Here is a 16897-nt window from a genome sequence, read left to right on the forward strand (position 1 = left end):
AGAGTTAAAATGTTCTGCATGCAACATTTTTCAGCTAATAAATGTATATTTTTGCCATTCTGAAAACTTCCTGAAGTATCATCATTTTTGTGAGATAGTCGATAATCACAAGTGGCTCTATATTTATGTCGGGCAGTGTACTATAAACGTCGCATTCCGGATCTCCCATGACCATGAACTTTCAACCATGCTTCACCTTCATTGGATTATCATTCATCGAATGTTCTTTGACTTCGTATTTTTCTTATACAAACAATTTTTCGATGTATCATACCAATTATCTCTGGTTTCACTTTTAGGGAACCAGAACCTAGTACAGACTTGTTTCAAAAATTTACAAGAATTTTCCTGCTAGATTTTCGATTCTACGAGTTTTACTTCATGCCCAAGTGTCTTTCATTTTCAGTTTCGGTATCGGTTTTCAAACATTTCCAATCCTATATTTTCCGAGCAAATTCTATCAACTGAAATCTTTCCCATTCGACTGTTTCTACCACATTTCCACCGGTTTCCTTCCAGCTTTTCCGGCAACTTCCGTATCCAAATGAACGTGATTTTTGTTCTCAAGACTGTTCTCACTCACAAAATGACTTTTGTTCTTTCTCTCATGATCAACTCCAAAGAGCACATGAGTACTCTAGAAGTAGTACCCAGTTGTTATGTGTCATACAGTATGTACACACAGACATCCATCACCACAAGAAAATGAAGAAAAAGAGTGAAAACGAGAACAAAAACAGATTGTGAAATTGAACAGGAACACGGTGGAAAGACGAGACAATGAGGAATGTAGTGACGATTATTCGAGTAGGTTGCCAAATAGATCGGACAGAAAAAGAAGAAGACAAATATATCATTCTCGTTGTCACCTTGAACATAATGGGAGGAGGAGAGAAAAGTATCAGTGTCATTTTGAGTGTGGGCTTGGCTCGCTGAGCAGTGACCAACTTTGTTAGTTTTTAAGACTATGCCTAGACTGTTGGGAACTCACAATCAGTCAGTCAGTTCTAGTTTTCATTCTGCTTCTGAATGGTTCAATCTACTTTCTTGATAGTTCAGATCTTCCTTTTGAGCTTACTCTTGTGTACCTATTGAGTATGAATGAAGATTTGATTGTTCACGGTTCCTTCTCTTCTACCTTCGTTAGCTTTCTTCATGGTACAAATTAAGTTTTTAAAACTGGGTACCGCTAGAATCGTCTTTGGAAACCGTCAGATCCGTACAAGATTTCATTCAACTAGGTTGTTATTACTAAGTTTCTTCACCTGAGGTCTTACAGGACTTTCTGAAATGCAACCGACTACTGATAGATGGATCAATGAGTTTTCTAGAAAACTGTAGGTGCTAGAAACGAGGAACAAGCGTAAAAACTGTATCAGAAATGGCAATGCTCACAGAACTCACAATATGCTCTATTCTGAATTATTTCAATTTTTATCAAAGCAGAATCTCCAGGGTAATTATGCAGCGAATTATGAATTGTTTGATAAATTAAAATTCCCTACGAAACAATAACAAAGAAAGTTATAGTCAACTGATGCAGGTAATACGGTAGCTCTAATCAGAAGGATTACTGTATTCCATCTCAGTAGAGAATGTTTTGGAAATAACAATGTAATGGATATCCTTCTAATTGAGATTTCACTACTAGGGTTTTCTCAAACTAATATTTTTTCTCTCCCGAATTTCCGTCTCCAATGTTCAATATGTTCCCTTGTATTTAGAAACATTCAATTCTTTGTTTCGGGTAGCGAATCCCACTGGTCAATCCCAGACTACATACAACCAACCGCACCCTTATCATAATCCATTTCATTCTTTGCTCTTTCTTCTCTCGTTTTCACTCGTAATTTCTTGTTTTCACCCCCTCAAAAGTACCGACAAACACGGGAAAAAGTGTTGGAGAAGTGTTTTTAGCGGGACGGTATGCCAGGAATTCCATCCGTTTCCTCTATGAATCCATCATTACATCATTTCTAAATTTAGATCTCAAAAATCTTTTTTCATTATATCCGATCATATTGACCTATCATTTCAGTCATTGAGATCCCCTACTTTCTTCGCTGCGTCTCTTCGTCTTATTTACTGTTTCAATTTACTTTTCCAAAACTCCTTTCGCTCTTTTTTGTCACTGATAAATTGCACGGATAAAACAAATACTTGTCTTTTCATAGGACTCCGCCCACTTCAGAATGGATCGAGAGAGTGTATTGAGATTAGAGGCGCCGAGAAGAGAGTTGATTTCCCGTGCGCGCTCCTTCAGTCTTGCCACCTCGAAAAACCGTTGCAAAAAAATGGATAACGAGAAGGCGTTAAGGTAAGTGATCTGTTTTGTGTCTTGTGTTGTGTGTATTGATATGTGTTAAGTACGCTCTACTGCAATTGTTTTCCCAAAGTGGAAATTTTGTCTTCAGTAGAGCGCACTTTGAAAACGAGGAAGTGCTTGTTGGGACTGCTTGTTGGGATTCCCTATAGAAGTTTTATATTTGAGATTGAGGATCAGTTGAAAATTTAGAATCATTGTCAATCATATTCACAGCGATTATTCTTCCCAATATCATTTAGTGCTACAGTGTATTAAATGTGCAAATCATTGTTGCTTGATGTTTTTTTTCGATTCTTTTCATCCATACAAAGTGAGTAAACTAAACATAAATTATAAATTACTTGTTCATCTATTCAGCTCATTTTATACACACGTCTTCAAACAATTGACTAAAACATTGAATACTGTAACCATTTGAATATCACCAAACAACTTTAAAATTGAAGAAGTATCATAAATATTCTGCTTCAAAAAACCCAAGTTATCATGATTTTCTCAACTTTTTTCAAACTCCAGATTCGAACTAGAATGCCGTCGAACTGGAAAATGTCGTGAAATCGTGGCAGATGTACAACACAGTCGAATGCCACGTCACATGGAGCAAGAGGCTTGCTCATTGGCCGCCAAAAGCATTATGGTAAGTGGCGGAGCACAAAAAAGATAAAAGTAGTTGAGATTTGAACGTTCAAACCAATTTGGTCAGCGAACACGTGTACAGTTCGAGGACAAAAGTTCGATGACCAAATCAACATTGTTTGTGGAAAATGTGATTTATGAGTGTAGAGTACATGTTAACCTTATTGACCTTTTTCCAGACTTATCACTTGGAACATGATATTGCACGACATCTCAAACTGACGTTCGACAGAGAATATGGACCAGATTGGCACTGTATTTGTGGAAAACACTTCGGATCTTTTGTAACTTTTGAACCAGATAGGTGAGTACAAATTTCCTTATTTCCCCGAATGATTAATACGCCAATTTCAGTTTCATTTATTTCCGGATCGGAACAATTGCTTTCATGCTCTTCAAAACTTCTCTTCAACGATTGCCAATTATGGAAAAACATCTGGAAAATGTGAAGCTGACACCGAAAACCATCCTCGGAAGGAGCAGATTGATGGCTCCGAAAAGTGAAGATGATGAAGAAAGTACAAGTGCTTCTGATGTATCTTGAAAGAACAAATTCTAACTCACATTTCCTGTACACTTCGCATTTGATCCACTGATTTCATTTATGGGTACTTTTTTCTGTGAAAACTTAAAATAAATTTAATTTAATCTCTTTTCGTCGGGAATTTATAGCTAGTTTCTAATAACTTGTGTAGAAGTAGCATAATTTTCTTTTTTTTGTAACTTCCTGAACCTATTTAAAAACTTCTATAAGTCATGTATACAACCCAATCGAAAAGACCATTTCGAATTGATTCTTGTATTTTCGCCGCAAAATACACGACTTGTTCGGGTTTTGTTGGGGAAAAGTAGGAAATAGTGTGGCTTTGTGACGTCAAAAAATTTGTCAATTGGTGCGATAAGTGGACAAAAATGACGTGGCGCGAATGATAGTGCTGGAAAGACTTAGAAAAAGCAGACGAAAAGAAAAGCTGTTGTTGAAACATTTTGAGAAAGAAAACCAGCAAAAACAGGAAATGTATGAGACAGAAAGTGATTAGGATGAAAATTTCATCGGAAAAAATAGCGTTCTTTTCCGAAAAAACTTCCATCAGTACACACACAGAAAGTATGATGGTAATCAGATGGTGTGATAAGACAAGATGGGTTCAATAGAATGAAAATTTTAACAAAATCAAAAGTTATTGGGAAAATTGGAATGGAAAAGAAGCGAGTTGAAAAACAAAAAGAACTGGAGTGCATAGAGGCATTAGTTTTTCGAAACGCAGCAGGGATGGTTCTTCGAGGGAGCACTTTGAATTTCAGTGGATATGGAATTTTCAGACGGTAATGAACTCGATTTCGAAATCACAAAAATTCAAAACTTGCACATAGTAACAAAAGGGTTAAATGGCCAACAAGATATAATGGGACAGGTGTATAAGGGAGCGATAAATTTGGTGAAAACAATTACATTATAATTTATGAAGATGATAGTGATAGTAGGATAATCTCGTGAGCTGCAAATTTTAGAGGTCAATATGAGGAGAACTTAAATGAAGAGAATGGCCAATAAGAAAAACAGCTCACGAGAAAATTCTGTAATATCGGGTTCGTTCAAAGCTATTCTGGGAAATAAAGTATGAGAAAATAACGGATAGTGCGAGTTTAAACCAACATCGGGTGAAATTCACAAAGTGAAAATGGCAAAATGAGTGAGAACACGGGGCCTACCAGTCATCATCATCATTTCGTTTATCCAGACAGTACGGATCGTTGTTGTCCGGTCCTTCGCAAATGACAGGATAAAAGGATATGACCATTCTGTGCGATTCAATTATTGGAAAAACGTGGAAAAGGAAATACGAAACGTACTTTGAATAATGGAGAACTTCCGACTCAGAAATGAACTCTTCTATGTCATTCGAGTTGTTGATATCATACTGAAATTAGATAATGAAATAATTATGTTTCGCATATCAACAAAAGTCTAAAAATCTAAGATAAGAAAAGCTTACTTCCATATCTACCGCCTTGTTTTGGACATCAGTTTGTGATATAAAGAAAGAGTCTCCATTTGCATGTAAACCCGGTTCCGATCTAATATGCTGGACTGGCTCGATGTTCGGTGGAAGAATCGGTTTATCGTTTTTGGCTTGAAGATGCATTATCGCCTGAGAAATGAGCTTCTGTATTTATAACTACTTTTATCAAACCAATTTTCTATCTGTTGACATGAACTCCCGGGGCATCGGTTCAGGTTCTGTCAGTAAAGACGGTATCTCTTGTGCGACGCAAGGCTCACTGTTCGTCGCCCATCTCGGTATTTCTTGGGTGATCCATGAGTCGTCCTCCTCCATGTTTTCATCATAATCTGGGAGTTCCTAAAATTAAAAATATATATAATTTCCGTAAAATTTTCTAATTTATACGAGTAATTTATACCTCTTCAAAATATTCAAAACTATCGGTAAAAATTTGTTCTATCTCCCGGTTCCTTTGGTCATCCTGATAATCTGCTGGATCGTTGTACAACAGCTGGAAAATTATTTAGACACTCAACATAGTCTTTTCGACTTACTTGAATTTCGTCGGGACGGCAAATCCATGTTGATGGGCACCCCGTAGAATATTCAGTGGACATTACCCAATCATTGATACTAAACAAAACAATTATTTAAATAAAAGTAGGAATACTCTCACAATTTCCATTTCACATTTTCATCCACAGGCACGACCTTTTTCCGGCTAGCAAATGCGTATAAGCTGAAAGATCTTCCTTTGATATTTCGAAAAAACATGATACAAACGTACCTTGGAGTTGGGAAAGCTAGAACTGGTTTCTTATATGATTTTCGTGGTTTAAACTTGTAGTCGTATATACGCTGGTTCCACATCTGAAACATTTCTTTTATCCAGAATTTTTCACTAAACTAAATAGTACAACAAATTTATTCAAAAAATTGATTGTTTTGAAATTATAATGATGACAGGTCTCCTTGATAAAGGATTCATGAAACTTCATACTTGTCATTTGACGGGCCGGCCCGGCCCGGGTGGAAATTTTTTTTAAATTTTTGCACCCCAAAAATAATTTTCAAGTGCTTTTTTTTTCACTAAATTCACTGTAGAACTAATAAAAATCATCAATTTAGTTGAATTTTTGAAGAAAATGCCCCAAAAACCACTTTTTCAAAAATTAACGCTGAAAAAAACATGTTTTTCGAAAAAAGTCGCTTCACCCGGGCCGACCGGGCCGGGCCGGGCCGGTGAAAATTTGGAAATCGGCCCGGCCCGGCCCGTGACAAGTATGTGAAACTCAATTAATACGGGATCCGTAACGTTAATAAATAAAGTTGATGCATGAATTGATGAAGAAAAATGGGATAAATTACTGTCATTTTCCGTCTTCGTGGCGAGACCAGCGAAGAGCGCGCCATGAGCCTTTAAATTTTTTGAGTAAAAACATCATGCCTACTTTCTGTCAATTTTAATTTGCCGCCGTAGAAGTGTTTATTCAGTTTTATCTATTTCATTTCGTGTTATTTCTTGTCTTTTCAACATTAAATCTTTGTACTTTTCACTATTCCGAAAAAAATATGTTTTTTTTCATATGGCACCGCTGGAAGCCGCATACAACGAGTCAATCAACAAGTCGCTGGATGTTGTTACCGATTCGGTATTAATTTATTTAATGTTAAATATTTATGATTTTCTAATTGTAGAAGTGGGTCAAGATGTTTCCGCAATGTGTCGCTGATGCTGATAAATCGTCAAATTTCATGACGAGAGCTCTTTACGTCGGGTTTTCGGCAATTTTAAGCAAACGTGGAGTATTAGGGCCTGAATTCTTTTCAAAAAATCATATTACAGGTTTTCTTCGTTTTCTCTCGAATCATAATTCAAAGTTGACTATTTTTTTTAGAGAAACTGAAGTGTATGTCGCTTTGCTTCAAAAATCCGAAAGCTCTACAGATATCGCAACTACTAAAAAATGCCGGAGATGCTATAAAGAAAGGTTATCTGAAGGAAATTTCTCTCGTTATTACTGAAAACGAAGGCGACGTCGACGCAATTGAAGTATACTCTTTCAAGTTCCATTACTTCAAGAATGGAGGAGTTGCTGCTCAGCTAAGTACAAAAGTGAAAACTGATGAACCATCACCATTCGAAAAACTGACAGAGCTTGATTATCAAGGTACAGAGACAGTGCGCAATCAACTCGTGATGATGACTCGAAGCATTTCTCATATCTGTGAAAAAGTTCTTGAACCTTTGCCAAATGAGTTCGATGCAAACTTCCGTATCGACTACACTGACGAGGCTCCTCTAAATTATCGTATCGAAGGTTTTTTTGATTCGTCGACATTTTACACATTACCAAACGACATACAATCTGCTACTCTTGGTCATCTTCGTCCAGGATATCACGCATCGCTTCTCGACGTCTCCAGTATCTTTATTCCCGATACATATGCAGCGGAGTTAAGTCTCAAACGACATGCTGAGAAAACTGCCGAAAAACTTGGCTACACTGCTGATGGAATACTCTACAAGTCATTCAGTTTCGATGGAAACGCCAGCAATACAACTAGTGATGCGGTGAGAGGAAACGACTCCACTATGGAAAATTTAGCGGTATGGTGCTAGGATAATATCAAAAACTGAAAAAATTTAAGAATTCACTGGCTTCATCCACCACACTGACACCGACTGTGGTAAAGAAGAATGGCAAAAAATCTGATCATTCCTCTAGCGCAAGAGTTGCTCCGTATAGTAAAGGACGATCCCGTAAATAATAATTTTAGAAATGTTTAGCTAGAGAGTTCATTTATATACACATTCTCTTTCAGAATTCTATATCATGTTCATTGTTGTGTTTATCCCTCTTGTTGCATCGAATCATGTGTCATTTGTTTTGCTACTGTTTGCTGTTTTTTTCAGATAAACTTCTGGGTTTGAACCCTGCTTGTAATCGATTCCTGCTATGAAAGCACTTCCGGAAGCATGTGAGAACATTCTCTTCTTATCTGTAGTGGAAAAATTTATGATTTTCAATTTTCGATTACAGAGTACATTTTTCTGTTTTCGTTATCTTCAGTGTGATACCATCAAACTCTCCTCATTGAGAGAAAACGTATGATTTTTCAAAAGTTTTTAAAGATCAATGTTCTTCCTCAGCTCATAGCTTTCTAGCACCCGACACAATGAGAAAATATGTAAATCTTAATTTTTCCGAAAGAAAAATTGTACTTTGTACTCACTGTACCATACTCCAGTGAAGTTTCACGACTTCGCAAGACCATGGAGCCTTCCGTCTAGCTGCCTGCGCTACTTCTTTTCTTCGCTGCGTCTCTTGCGCCACGGAGAAAAAGCAGAAAGCTGACCGTCATAAGTATAAATTGTGCATCATTTTTGTGCTCAATCTGCTATTGCTAGACTCAATAACCTGGAAATGCTAGCAACACCACCAAATGAATCGGGTTTTCCGCTTTTACCGTGAGTATTTATGGCAGTTTTAGAGAATTCTTTCAAGAAGAAAAATGAGTCTTCTTTTCATCTCTGCGTCTTGATGCGTCCACCTCGATTTCGGACACTAGAGAAAAAGAAAAATATAGAACGAAACACTGTGTAGGTGGAAGAGACGCTGCGCTTGATGTATTGAAACTGGAATTTCAGGAGGATTGATCAATAAGCGATTTTCTATTGTGTTTATATAAAAAACACTTTATCTTTTTATTGAAAACATCATTTGAAGAAGCATGTAGTTGCTGTTAATACCTACCACAGACAGATTCTTTTAAAACCTTTAAATCTGTTGAGTTTCCGAGTAAAAAATAGGCTGTGATATCATCGAAACAACCTAACGATCTCTGGAGTTTGACACCATCCGTCACATTTTTCGTGTGAAGTCCACCCGCCTACCGTGCAAACTTTGTAAAATATATGCAAAACCTTTTGTTTTTCATGACTATAGCCTACTTTGTCATTGTTTTTAGACTCATTGTTCACTGAAGAATCTCTTTTCAAAGAGTTTTTCCTCACCTACTCGTATGTTTTATTTCAGAATGACGGGTGGTTCAACTTATAGCAGTACATCAGTGTCTCCAACCGATTTGGAACATAATGAATCTAGGAAAGCAAGCAGCAATGGACAATTGGATGATGTTGCATTCAGGAGGAAAACATTGGATTCGGAGAATATTGCTCAGAAGAAGAGTACTCCTGTTGTGGTAAGTAATGAGAAGAATACTCGGAGAGATAAACTAATTGTCGGTACAAGATTTTCAGATTTTCATCAACGCCACAATCATAGGATTAGTAGCAGTTACTTGGTGCCTTTCTACTCAGTTCAGTAAGACCGCACTCAATTTTGATAAGGTTTGTTTTTCAAATTTTAAATTATACATTTATAAAACTGAAATTAATTCAGAAAAACTTCAATGCTCCATACTTTATGATGTGGTTCAACACAAATCTGATGCTTCTCTGTTTCCCAGTTTACGTGTTTGTTGACAAGTTGAGATCGAGAAGAGAAATTGGAGAAATTGTGGGGTGAGCGGAAAGAAAATCGGTTTCTAAAAATAAAGCATTTATTTGTAGCGAAACGTTTCGAACTTTTGGAAAAAAGAAGGGATTCAGTGTACGCAATTTGTTCGTTTACGTGACTCCTTTCGTTGTTTTCTGGGTCGGTGCAAACTATCCATATGTCCGTGCTCTTCTGCTAATAACTCCAAGTGTAGCCACTTCTATCAGTGCATGTAATGCTGCTTTCGTTTATATTCTGGCTATTATTCTTCTCGGAGATAAAGTTAATATTTTCAAGGTAACTAGTCTCCTGATTTTTTAAATAACAATGATTAACATTTCAGATCTTCTCAGTAGTCCTCGCTATCGGTGGAGTCGTTGTAATTTCTTTGGATAATGAAATGAGAATCGAGTGGCTTGGAATTCTATTCGCTTTTATATCCGCATTTATGGCAGCTGTATATAAAGTTTCCTTCAAGAGAATCATTGGAAATGCATCACTCGGAGATGTTTCACTCTTTATGACTTGTCTTGGCTTTTTGAATCTGACCATCAACTGGGTTCCTGCTTTGATATTGGCGTTGACTGGAGTGGAAACTCTTCATTTTGCTTATGCGCCATGGGGACCAATGATTGGAGCTGCATTGCTTTCGATGGGTTAGTGAATTGGATGGTATTGAAATAATTATTTCTTTCAGCATTCAATTTCACAATCAACTTCGGAATTGCTCTCCTGAATCCACTTGTCGTTTCAGTTGGAATGTTATGTGGAATCCCTTTGAATACTGGTTAGAGTTCACATAGCTTTTCTCCAAAACCTAATTTTATTTCAGTCATCGATATTCTATTCCGTGGACTCGAAGCAACACCTCTTTTCATAATTGGAACATGTCTGATCATCCTCTCATTCCTTCTCATCATCATTCCGTATGACAAGTTGAATCTCAATGGAAACTGCACTAGTTGCTCCAAAAATGACAAAACTTCTGCGACTGTTTGCGAGAAACTGTAGATTGTAACAAAAAAACTCTTTTGATGCATAATTATTAAACTTTGAAAATTTTTAATTGCCCATGTTAGTAACTAATTTATTTGTTAACCGGTATTGTCACCCTTTCGAGTGGAACATTCCAGATTTTAACAACTTGTATTGTAATCCATGTCACCGTGTGAATCTAAGATTTTGAATTTTACGAGCTTTCCGAAATGAATTTATTTACAAGAATCACACCGAGCAGTCTAAAAAATGACAAGAATAGTTACCAATAATAAATTAAAAAAAATCGTGGACCAGTAGAATTAACTCGAAAATTTTTAGGTTTTTATAATATTTGTTCTCTCAATTCTGGAGTTGGAAGCCAAGCGACTCGAAGGAATACAGCCAATGCAGAGAGATTCAAAGTCTCGAAAACTACCAGGAAAAAGTAATCGAATCGAGCAAATACACGAGCCCATTCTCTTTCAATCTGAAAAAGAACGAATTGCTTTTTTTGAAAAAAAAAATTCTAGAAACAGAAAAGAAAATCGAAATCATACCAGTTTCTTATTCGCTTTCTGATCAGCTTTCCTTCTCATACTCCTATGAGAATCCGCAATTTCTTCCATCATCATACAAATCGATTGAATTTCAGGAACTTTTGAGTACATCAGACTGAAAATCAAACAACATTTGATTAAATTGGAAGCAGAATAACTCACTCATCACACTCCTGACTGAATCGATAATTGTGGACACCTCGGAATACTGTAGATCTTCTTTTTCGATATTCATTGAGAAACATGAAGCGGAGAAGACGTTTTGATGGCATTTGTTCTGGAATAAAAGAAGATTGAGAGGTTGATTCTTCAAGCCAAAATGATTTGTTTTGGAAGTTTTCGGTAGGATGTGGAGACTTTCAGATTTGTTATACGTCGTTTCAGATGATTCGATGCAATCTAATTCTTCAGAAATTCTTATTATAAATATCAAAGGCTACATCTCTGTAGTTGACGAAATTTTTCACGCACTACACCCAAAAACCGAGAAATTTTTTGGTTTTACTCGGATACATGTCATTTTGTAGCCGCTACTTCGTCTAGCTACATCGCTTCAGAAAAGCACGGAAAAGTTAAATAACACAAAAAATAAGAAAAGGTTTTCGAGTTCTCAAAGTCAGTCTTTTTTCGACTGAAATCAAATCCTTTTTGGTCAGTAGTGTAGGTTAGAAAACAGTTGATCATGCTATATCCAAAGTTACATAACATTTCAAGAACATACTGTTTCAAAATAATATAAACAGCGTAGTAATTTAGCAACGATGTACACAGCACCGTTTTCCTTAATCCCTCACCTTTATGAATGTAATGTCTGCTAACTGCCAAAAAAGCCATTGAAATGCCAACAGCCACTGCACAAAGTACAATAACAACAAGAATATAATATCCTAATAATGGAATATCATTCGATTTTGGCATAGCTCCAGCCACAATTCCAAGTAGAACTGTCATTGCGAGAAGACTTCCTAATCCAAGAGAAACCTGAAATGCGAAATGGATTTCAATTTGGAATCGATTCAAATGTGGTTTTAAGTGGAAATCTAGGCTCTAATGTATATGATTACGAGCTTCTAGTCGACGGGTTATTTTTCAGCGAAATAGATTTAAAGAATTTGAAAATTGATTGAAATTAAAAGAAGCGGTGAGAGTAATTGTAAAATCGTAGAAAATAGAAAATATAGAGATGTGTGATGGGATAATAAATAATCTAAAGGTATATCCATTCAATAATCATGCATAAAAAAAGAAAAAAAAATTGTTCATGCTGAAAAACGGAAACATTGAAATGAGCGTAGCAAGGGGGAAGAATAACTGAATTTCGAGAGAATCGTCGAAAAACGGAAAACAAAAAATCAGGTAAAACTCACATTTTCGTTACTCTGGTTCTAAAAAAGAATGATTTGAAGATTCTGATATACACTTTCAGATGCTACATTTCGAATATTGAAATTAAAACCTTCTATTTTGATCTATTGAAAATTAGAACTGGTTCACAGCAATCCAAAGGGTAAGGAATGATACACGACATAAAACTCAACATGGTTTTAAATTGATTGATTTGTTTTCAGCGAGAGGAGAAAATACGGGAAGCGAGAGTGTATAGAAGAAAGAGAGAAGTTAGGAGAAGAGTTGGATTAGGGCGTGGATGCATTTCAATGTTTTTTCAAATTTCATGTCAAAAAATGGTCTATTTAATGAATCAAAGTTCTATTTAACATTTCTGAAATGTTTCTATTTTACTTGCAACTAATTGTGTAGCTATAATTTGATACCTTCTCATTTCTTGGACCATCATTAGATCCTGGACTGAAAATACCAAGGATTGATAGGGCGGAAATCAGGAATGTTGGAGCAACAATCACAGTGATGTAGTAGATTGGACGACGTTGTAAATGGAAGATGTAGTGAATCTAAAATTATATATTTCCCTTTTTCAGATTGTTCTTATTTTGGAAATCATCTAAAACTATAATTAATTTGAAATACATTCAGATCTGTTGCTCTCAGATCGGACGTTTTCTCAGCCATCTTACCTCAACTCTCGACTCTCCTTCCTCTTCGAACGTCATGTGTCGAACTGTTACATTGAAAAGAAACCACTCTGCATTTCCCTGAAATTTGAAAAGTTCAGAATCATTATCTGACAGACAACCTACCGTAAAATAAGAATCCCTCGGAGGTTGTGTCGCATTCACTATCATTTCTTCCACATTCAGAAGTGGAGATGCTAGAGCAACTGCACAGAATTGACAATCAAAAGGGAACGCTTGAGTTTGAATTCGACAAATTGCTTGCACATATTGTGGAATATTTATCTGAATGAAATAAACATACTGTTTTTCTAAAAATGATGTGTACTCACTTTGATTCTTCCATTGCTGTATAGCCGAACATCTGCTCGATTTTCCGTCAACATGTCCTTTGATTCCAAACTGAAAATGATTAGTTTTTTTGAAAAGCTAAGCCAAGTAAAAGTCAAACAAAAACAGAAAAATTGAACCGAGTCCCCAAAAACGTCTAGTAGAAATTACCTATTGTAAACAAATAATTTTGGAATCCAAACCATATTCTGTGGAACAATAACTTCTCGTTGTCCCCTGTATTTCGTCGGATCCCAAATCAATCGATTGTCGTACCATCGCTGAGTGTGAGATATCACATAGGCGGCCAGTTGTTGGTTTTCTTTCTGGAATTATCTGGTTGAGTATTGGAAAATAGGTTAATTGATAACAAACCAGCTCAATTAGAATTCCAAGAACAATTGTCATATTTACGAGTACGGGACCTTGAACGAATGGAAGAACTCGTTTATCGTATCCCAAGAAAATGTCATTTAGGATAGCTGTCGTTTCGTTATCTGAAAATTGTTGATGTAATGAGGGGCTAAACAATACTCAGGGTTTAAAAGTTATATTTTCCTACTTATTGTTTAAGAATCTTATTTGGCGTGCTTACCCATTGTTTAATGAACTTTCCAACTCAGCGGAACTTTCGAGAAGAATAATATTTTTCTTTTCGATACCTACAATTTCAGAGATTGAGATAATTTGAAAACCAGTTCCAAGAAAATAATCGGATGTGCAAATTGTGAGTAATCGAAAGAAAGGCATAAAGGAATAATGCGAAAATAAGGAATAAAAAGTTGTTTTCTCTTCTATTCTAGGATCTGAAAGTTACGTCAAAAAAGCGAACGAAGAGAGCAAGAGAGGCTGCTGAAAATGAACAGACGGTGGTTGGAAATGGACGAATGAAGTCACGAGAGTGAAGAAGGGAAAGGCAATTAACAAGAAACCAGCACAATGGAGCGAAGAAGAAAAAGGAAGAGATGAAGAAAAAGAAAAATGAATGAATATAAAAATGAGGAAGGATAAAAAGGTATTTTTCATATTCCAGGTAGAATAAAATATTCTTATGTGCTTCGAAACACTATATATATATATATATATATAGTTTCTAGAACTCTCTCATAATCTAATTTCAAAAACACATCTCAAAAAACTAAATTCGTCGCTCTCGTTGACGTCAAACTCCTCCGTTAGTTCCACTTTAAAGAACGCTTCTTTCATAAAAAGAAGAACGAAATTCGGGTAAAAGTTCCGATGATTTTGAATGAAAAGAAGAAGAAATCAAAGATGATTTCATTTGGAAAAGACTCGATTCATCATAAAGTTATATTCCTTTTGGTTGAATAAATCCATACAAAACTCATTATTTCTTTCAATACGAGACATGGATTTTTGGTGTAAAGAGTAGAGCGTTTGGAACCTTTTAGTTGAAGTCGTAGAAACCTTTTCCAGTTGAAAAATAAAATTCAAAAAATGAAAAGACGCGGAAGTTGTAGAATCCAGACGATGCTCAAAGGTACTTGAGTCAATAAAAAAGGTTTATCGAAGAGTGTTTTGAGAGAAATAAAAACAAGTTGAAGCAACATAGAAGTTTGTGTTTATCTCGTTGTTTTGATCTCTGCAAGTCCAAAAATATTTCAAACATCAAGTGGCGAAACGAAGAGTTTCAATGGTTTCAGAATTTAGAATCAAAGTAGCAAGTGCCACGTCATCCTCGACAACCAGAGATAATTATATTGGATTGAGTAACAAAGAAAAAGAGAAAAAGAACGAGAATGACTAATTTAGAGAACATCTAGATACTCACAAAACATAAGTACTTCTTTCAGACATCACAAATTGAAAAATACAACTTTTATTTCGAAGAGTGGGTTGAAAGCTCATAGATTGTTGAGAATTAGTGGGGAAACAGATTACACCTGTCAAATAATCACTAATCAAGTGGGCCAAGGTTGAGAGCTACTCATATTAAAAGAAGAACTGGTATGTAATTCTAATTTCTATCTTGAAACAGAGCTCCAAAAATGAAAGAAAGTTGAGAAAAACCCTCCGCATTTTCTTCCGGATCGACCTACACAATGGGGGAATGAATGCCTTTTTTTATACTTCTTTTATGGAGTTTCTCAGGGCCAAAGTTTAATGACGGGCTGGGAAAAGCTGCCGAATTCTCGATTCTCACTATAAAAAGGTTGGGATGGATATGGCTGGTGAGAGGATTTAGCTGGAACTGGGCTGACCAAACACTTTCTTCATTAAATTTAGAAGAGCCACTACTAAGTATGAGGCTACGGTGAGCGAAACGGACTGTGAGTGAGATTTATCAGTGAAAATCAGAGTAAATTTCTATGATTTTGAAAAGTAAGCTGGTCCTATCCAGATCGACACGACGCACAAGAAGTAAGAAATAATTCTGTTGATTAAAGCCTTCCCTTTACTCAGGAGTTTCCCTGTTTACAGAATTGTAGAAAAAGCAACGATCTACAACCAATCCCAGCATCTTCTCAAAGTTCTCTGAACAGGTGAAAAAGCTCTTTCTGCTCAACGTGCCAAATCTAACGTCAGACCGGAAGTACATACTTCTCATATCCATCCAACAAAAAACGATTATGTGACACTTTCTCCTCTTCTCAAAAAAACACGAAAAGGACAATCTTCACTCTTGAAACTTGATATTGTTGTTTTTGCTGTATAAGGGGAGAAAATAGAAACTTGCAAATAGGGGAAATGCAAAAGGATATAGTATGAAATCTTTTTAAGAAGACGTCAGATGAATTGACGGCAGTCAAGAAGTGAATTAATTAAGAACTGACAGAAGAAGAAAAGTGGAAGAGGGAGGATAAAATATTCAAAAATGACCTCATTGGATTCAGAAGATTCAAGAGATTCCAATGAGGTCAAGACAACTTCTGAATGTCGGCCAGACACAGGACAAATCCAATGAAACAAGGATCTTCCAGACAGAGTCTAAACACGTAGGAGTTAAGTAAAGTAGAAGCAAATCAATTTGTTTGGAGACCTACCTCAACCCACTTTTCTACATTTTTCCGCCCGAGAATGGGACCTTTCTTGTTTTGGAATTGAAGCCAAGGCAAAACAAAACAAAAAAGTACACCTTTCCCTCCGTTTTTCCATTTCGAGTAATGTGTTAAAATGGGCGGAGTCTCTTCCCATCTCATTCATTTTTTTTTCTTACTCAACAGATTCAATTTGACACATTTCTTTGTCATGTGGAGTCTTTCTATAGAAAGGATTTGGATGTTTGGAACACGTCTTTTCTTTTTTTGGAGGAAAACCGAAAACATGTTCATCATTCGATGCATCACATCAGGAAAGAAGAACGTCGTCTTCGAGATATGGAAATTTTAACGTGTTATTTCGTTTTTTGTGCTCTTTTTGAGCCTATTACCAGGGGTCAGAAGGGGGAAATAAAAGGGCTCCGCGACAATTCACAACTGCGACATTTCGCAACTGCGACATTCCGCAACTCACGTAGGTTTCGCAACTACGACACTTCGCAACTGCGACATTTCACAACTAGTCACTTCAC

General features: G+C 36.3%; 5 protein-coding genes across 5 annotated transcripts; 3 read left to right on the plus strand and 2 right to left on the minus strand.

Annotated features, from left to right (window-relative positions):
• Positions 1 to 2192: 2192 nt before the first annotated feature.
• On the plus strand, positions 2193 to 3506 carry GCK72_013696 (uncharacterized protein; the record flags this gene model as incomplete). Its single annotated transcript, XM_003089736.2, has 4 exons — positions 2193 to 2317; positions 2843 to 2963; positions 3142 to 3266; positions 3317 to 3506. The coding sequence occupies 4 exons, from the start codon at positions 2193 to 2195 to the stop codon at positions 3504 to 3506; spliced, it is 561 nt and encodes a 186-aa protein (XP_003089784.2).
• Positions 3507 to 4671: 1165 nt separating this feature from the next.
• Positions 4672 to 5838, minus strand: GCK72_013697 (uncharacterized protein; the record flags this gene model as incomplete). Its single annotated transcript, XM_053729945.1, has 8 exons — positions 4672 to 4765; positions 4817 to 4884; positions 4960 to 5115; positions 5158 to 5325; positions 5387 to 5479; positions 5523 to 5601; positions 5645 to 5707; positions 5756 to 5838. 8 exons carry the CDS (start codon positions 5836 to 5838, stop codon positions 4672 to 4674), a joined length of 804 nt encoding a protein of 267 aa, XP_053584717.1.
• Positions 5839 to 6554: 716 nt separating this feature from the next.
• Positions 6555 to 7740, plus strand: GCK72_013698 (uncharacterized protein; the record flags this gene model as incomplete). Its single annotated transcript, XM_053729946.1, has 4 exons — positions 6555 to 6620; positions 6667 to 6814; positions 6867 to 7543; positions 7621 to 7740. The coding sequence occupies 4 exons, from the start codon at positions 6555 to 6557 to the stop codon at positions 7738 to 7740; spliced, it is 1011 nt and encodes a 336-aa protein (XP_053584718.1).
• A 1269-nt stretch (positions 7741 to 9009) lies between these two features.
• GCK72_013699 (uncharacterized protein) lies at positions 9010 to 10481 on the plus strand (the record flags this gene model as incomplete). Its single annotated transcript, XM_053729947.1, has 7 exons — positions 9010 to 9174; positions 9233 to 9322; positions 9375 to 9496; positions 9545 to 9767; positions 9814 to 10126; positions 10225 to 10257; positions 10303 to 10481. The coding sequence occupies 7 exons, from the start codon at positions 9010 to 9012 to the stop codon at positions 10479 to 10481; spliced, it is 1125 nt and encodes a 374-aa protein (XP_053584719.1).
• Positions 10482 to 10791: 310 nt separating this feature from the next.
• On the minus strand, positions 10792 to 13964 carry GCK72_013700 (uncharacterized protein; the record flags this gene model as incomplete). The annotated part of the gene is made up of 11 exons (XM_003100908.2): positions 10792 to 10935; positions 11006 to 11120; positions 11168 to 11282; positions 11800 to 11986; positions 12778 to 12915; positions 13039 to 13116; positions 13162 to 13320; positions 13368 to 13437; positions 13537 to 13691; positions 13741 to 13862; positions 13961 to 13964. 11 exons carry the CDS (start codon positions 13962 to 13964, stop codon positions 10792 to 10794), a joined length of 1287 nt encoding a protein of 428 aa, XP_003100956.1.
• Positions 13965 to 16897: the final 2933 nt, after the last annotated feature.

Source organism: Caenorhabditis remanei, chromosome IV (genome assembly GCF_010183535.1).
Source record: "Caenorhabditis remanei strain PX506 chromosome IV, whole genome shotgun sequence".
NCBI lineage: Eukaryota > Metazoa > Nematoda > Chromadorea > Rhabditida > Rhabditidae > Caenorhabditis > Caenorhabditis remanei.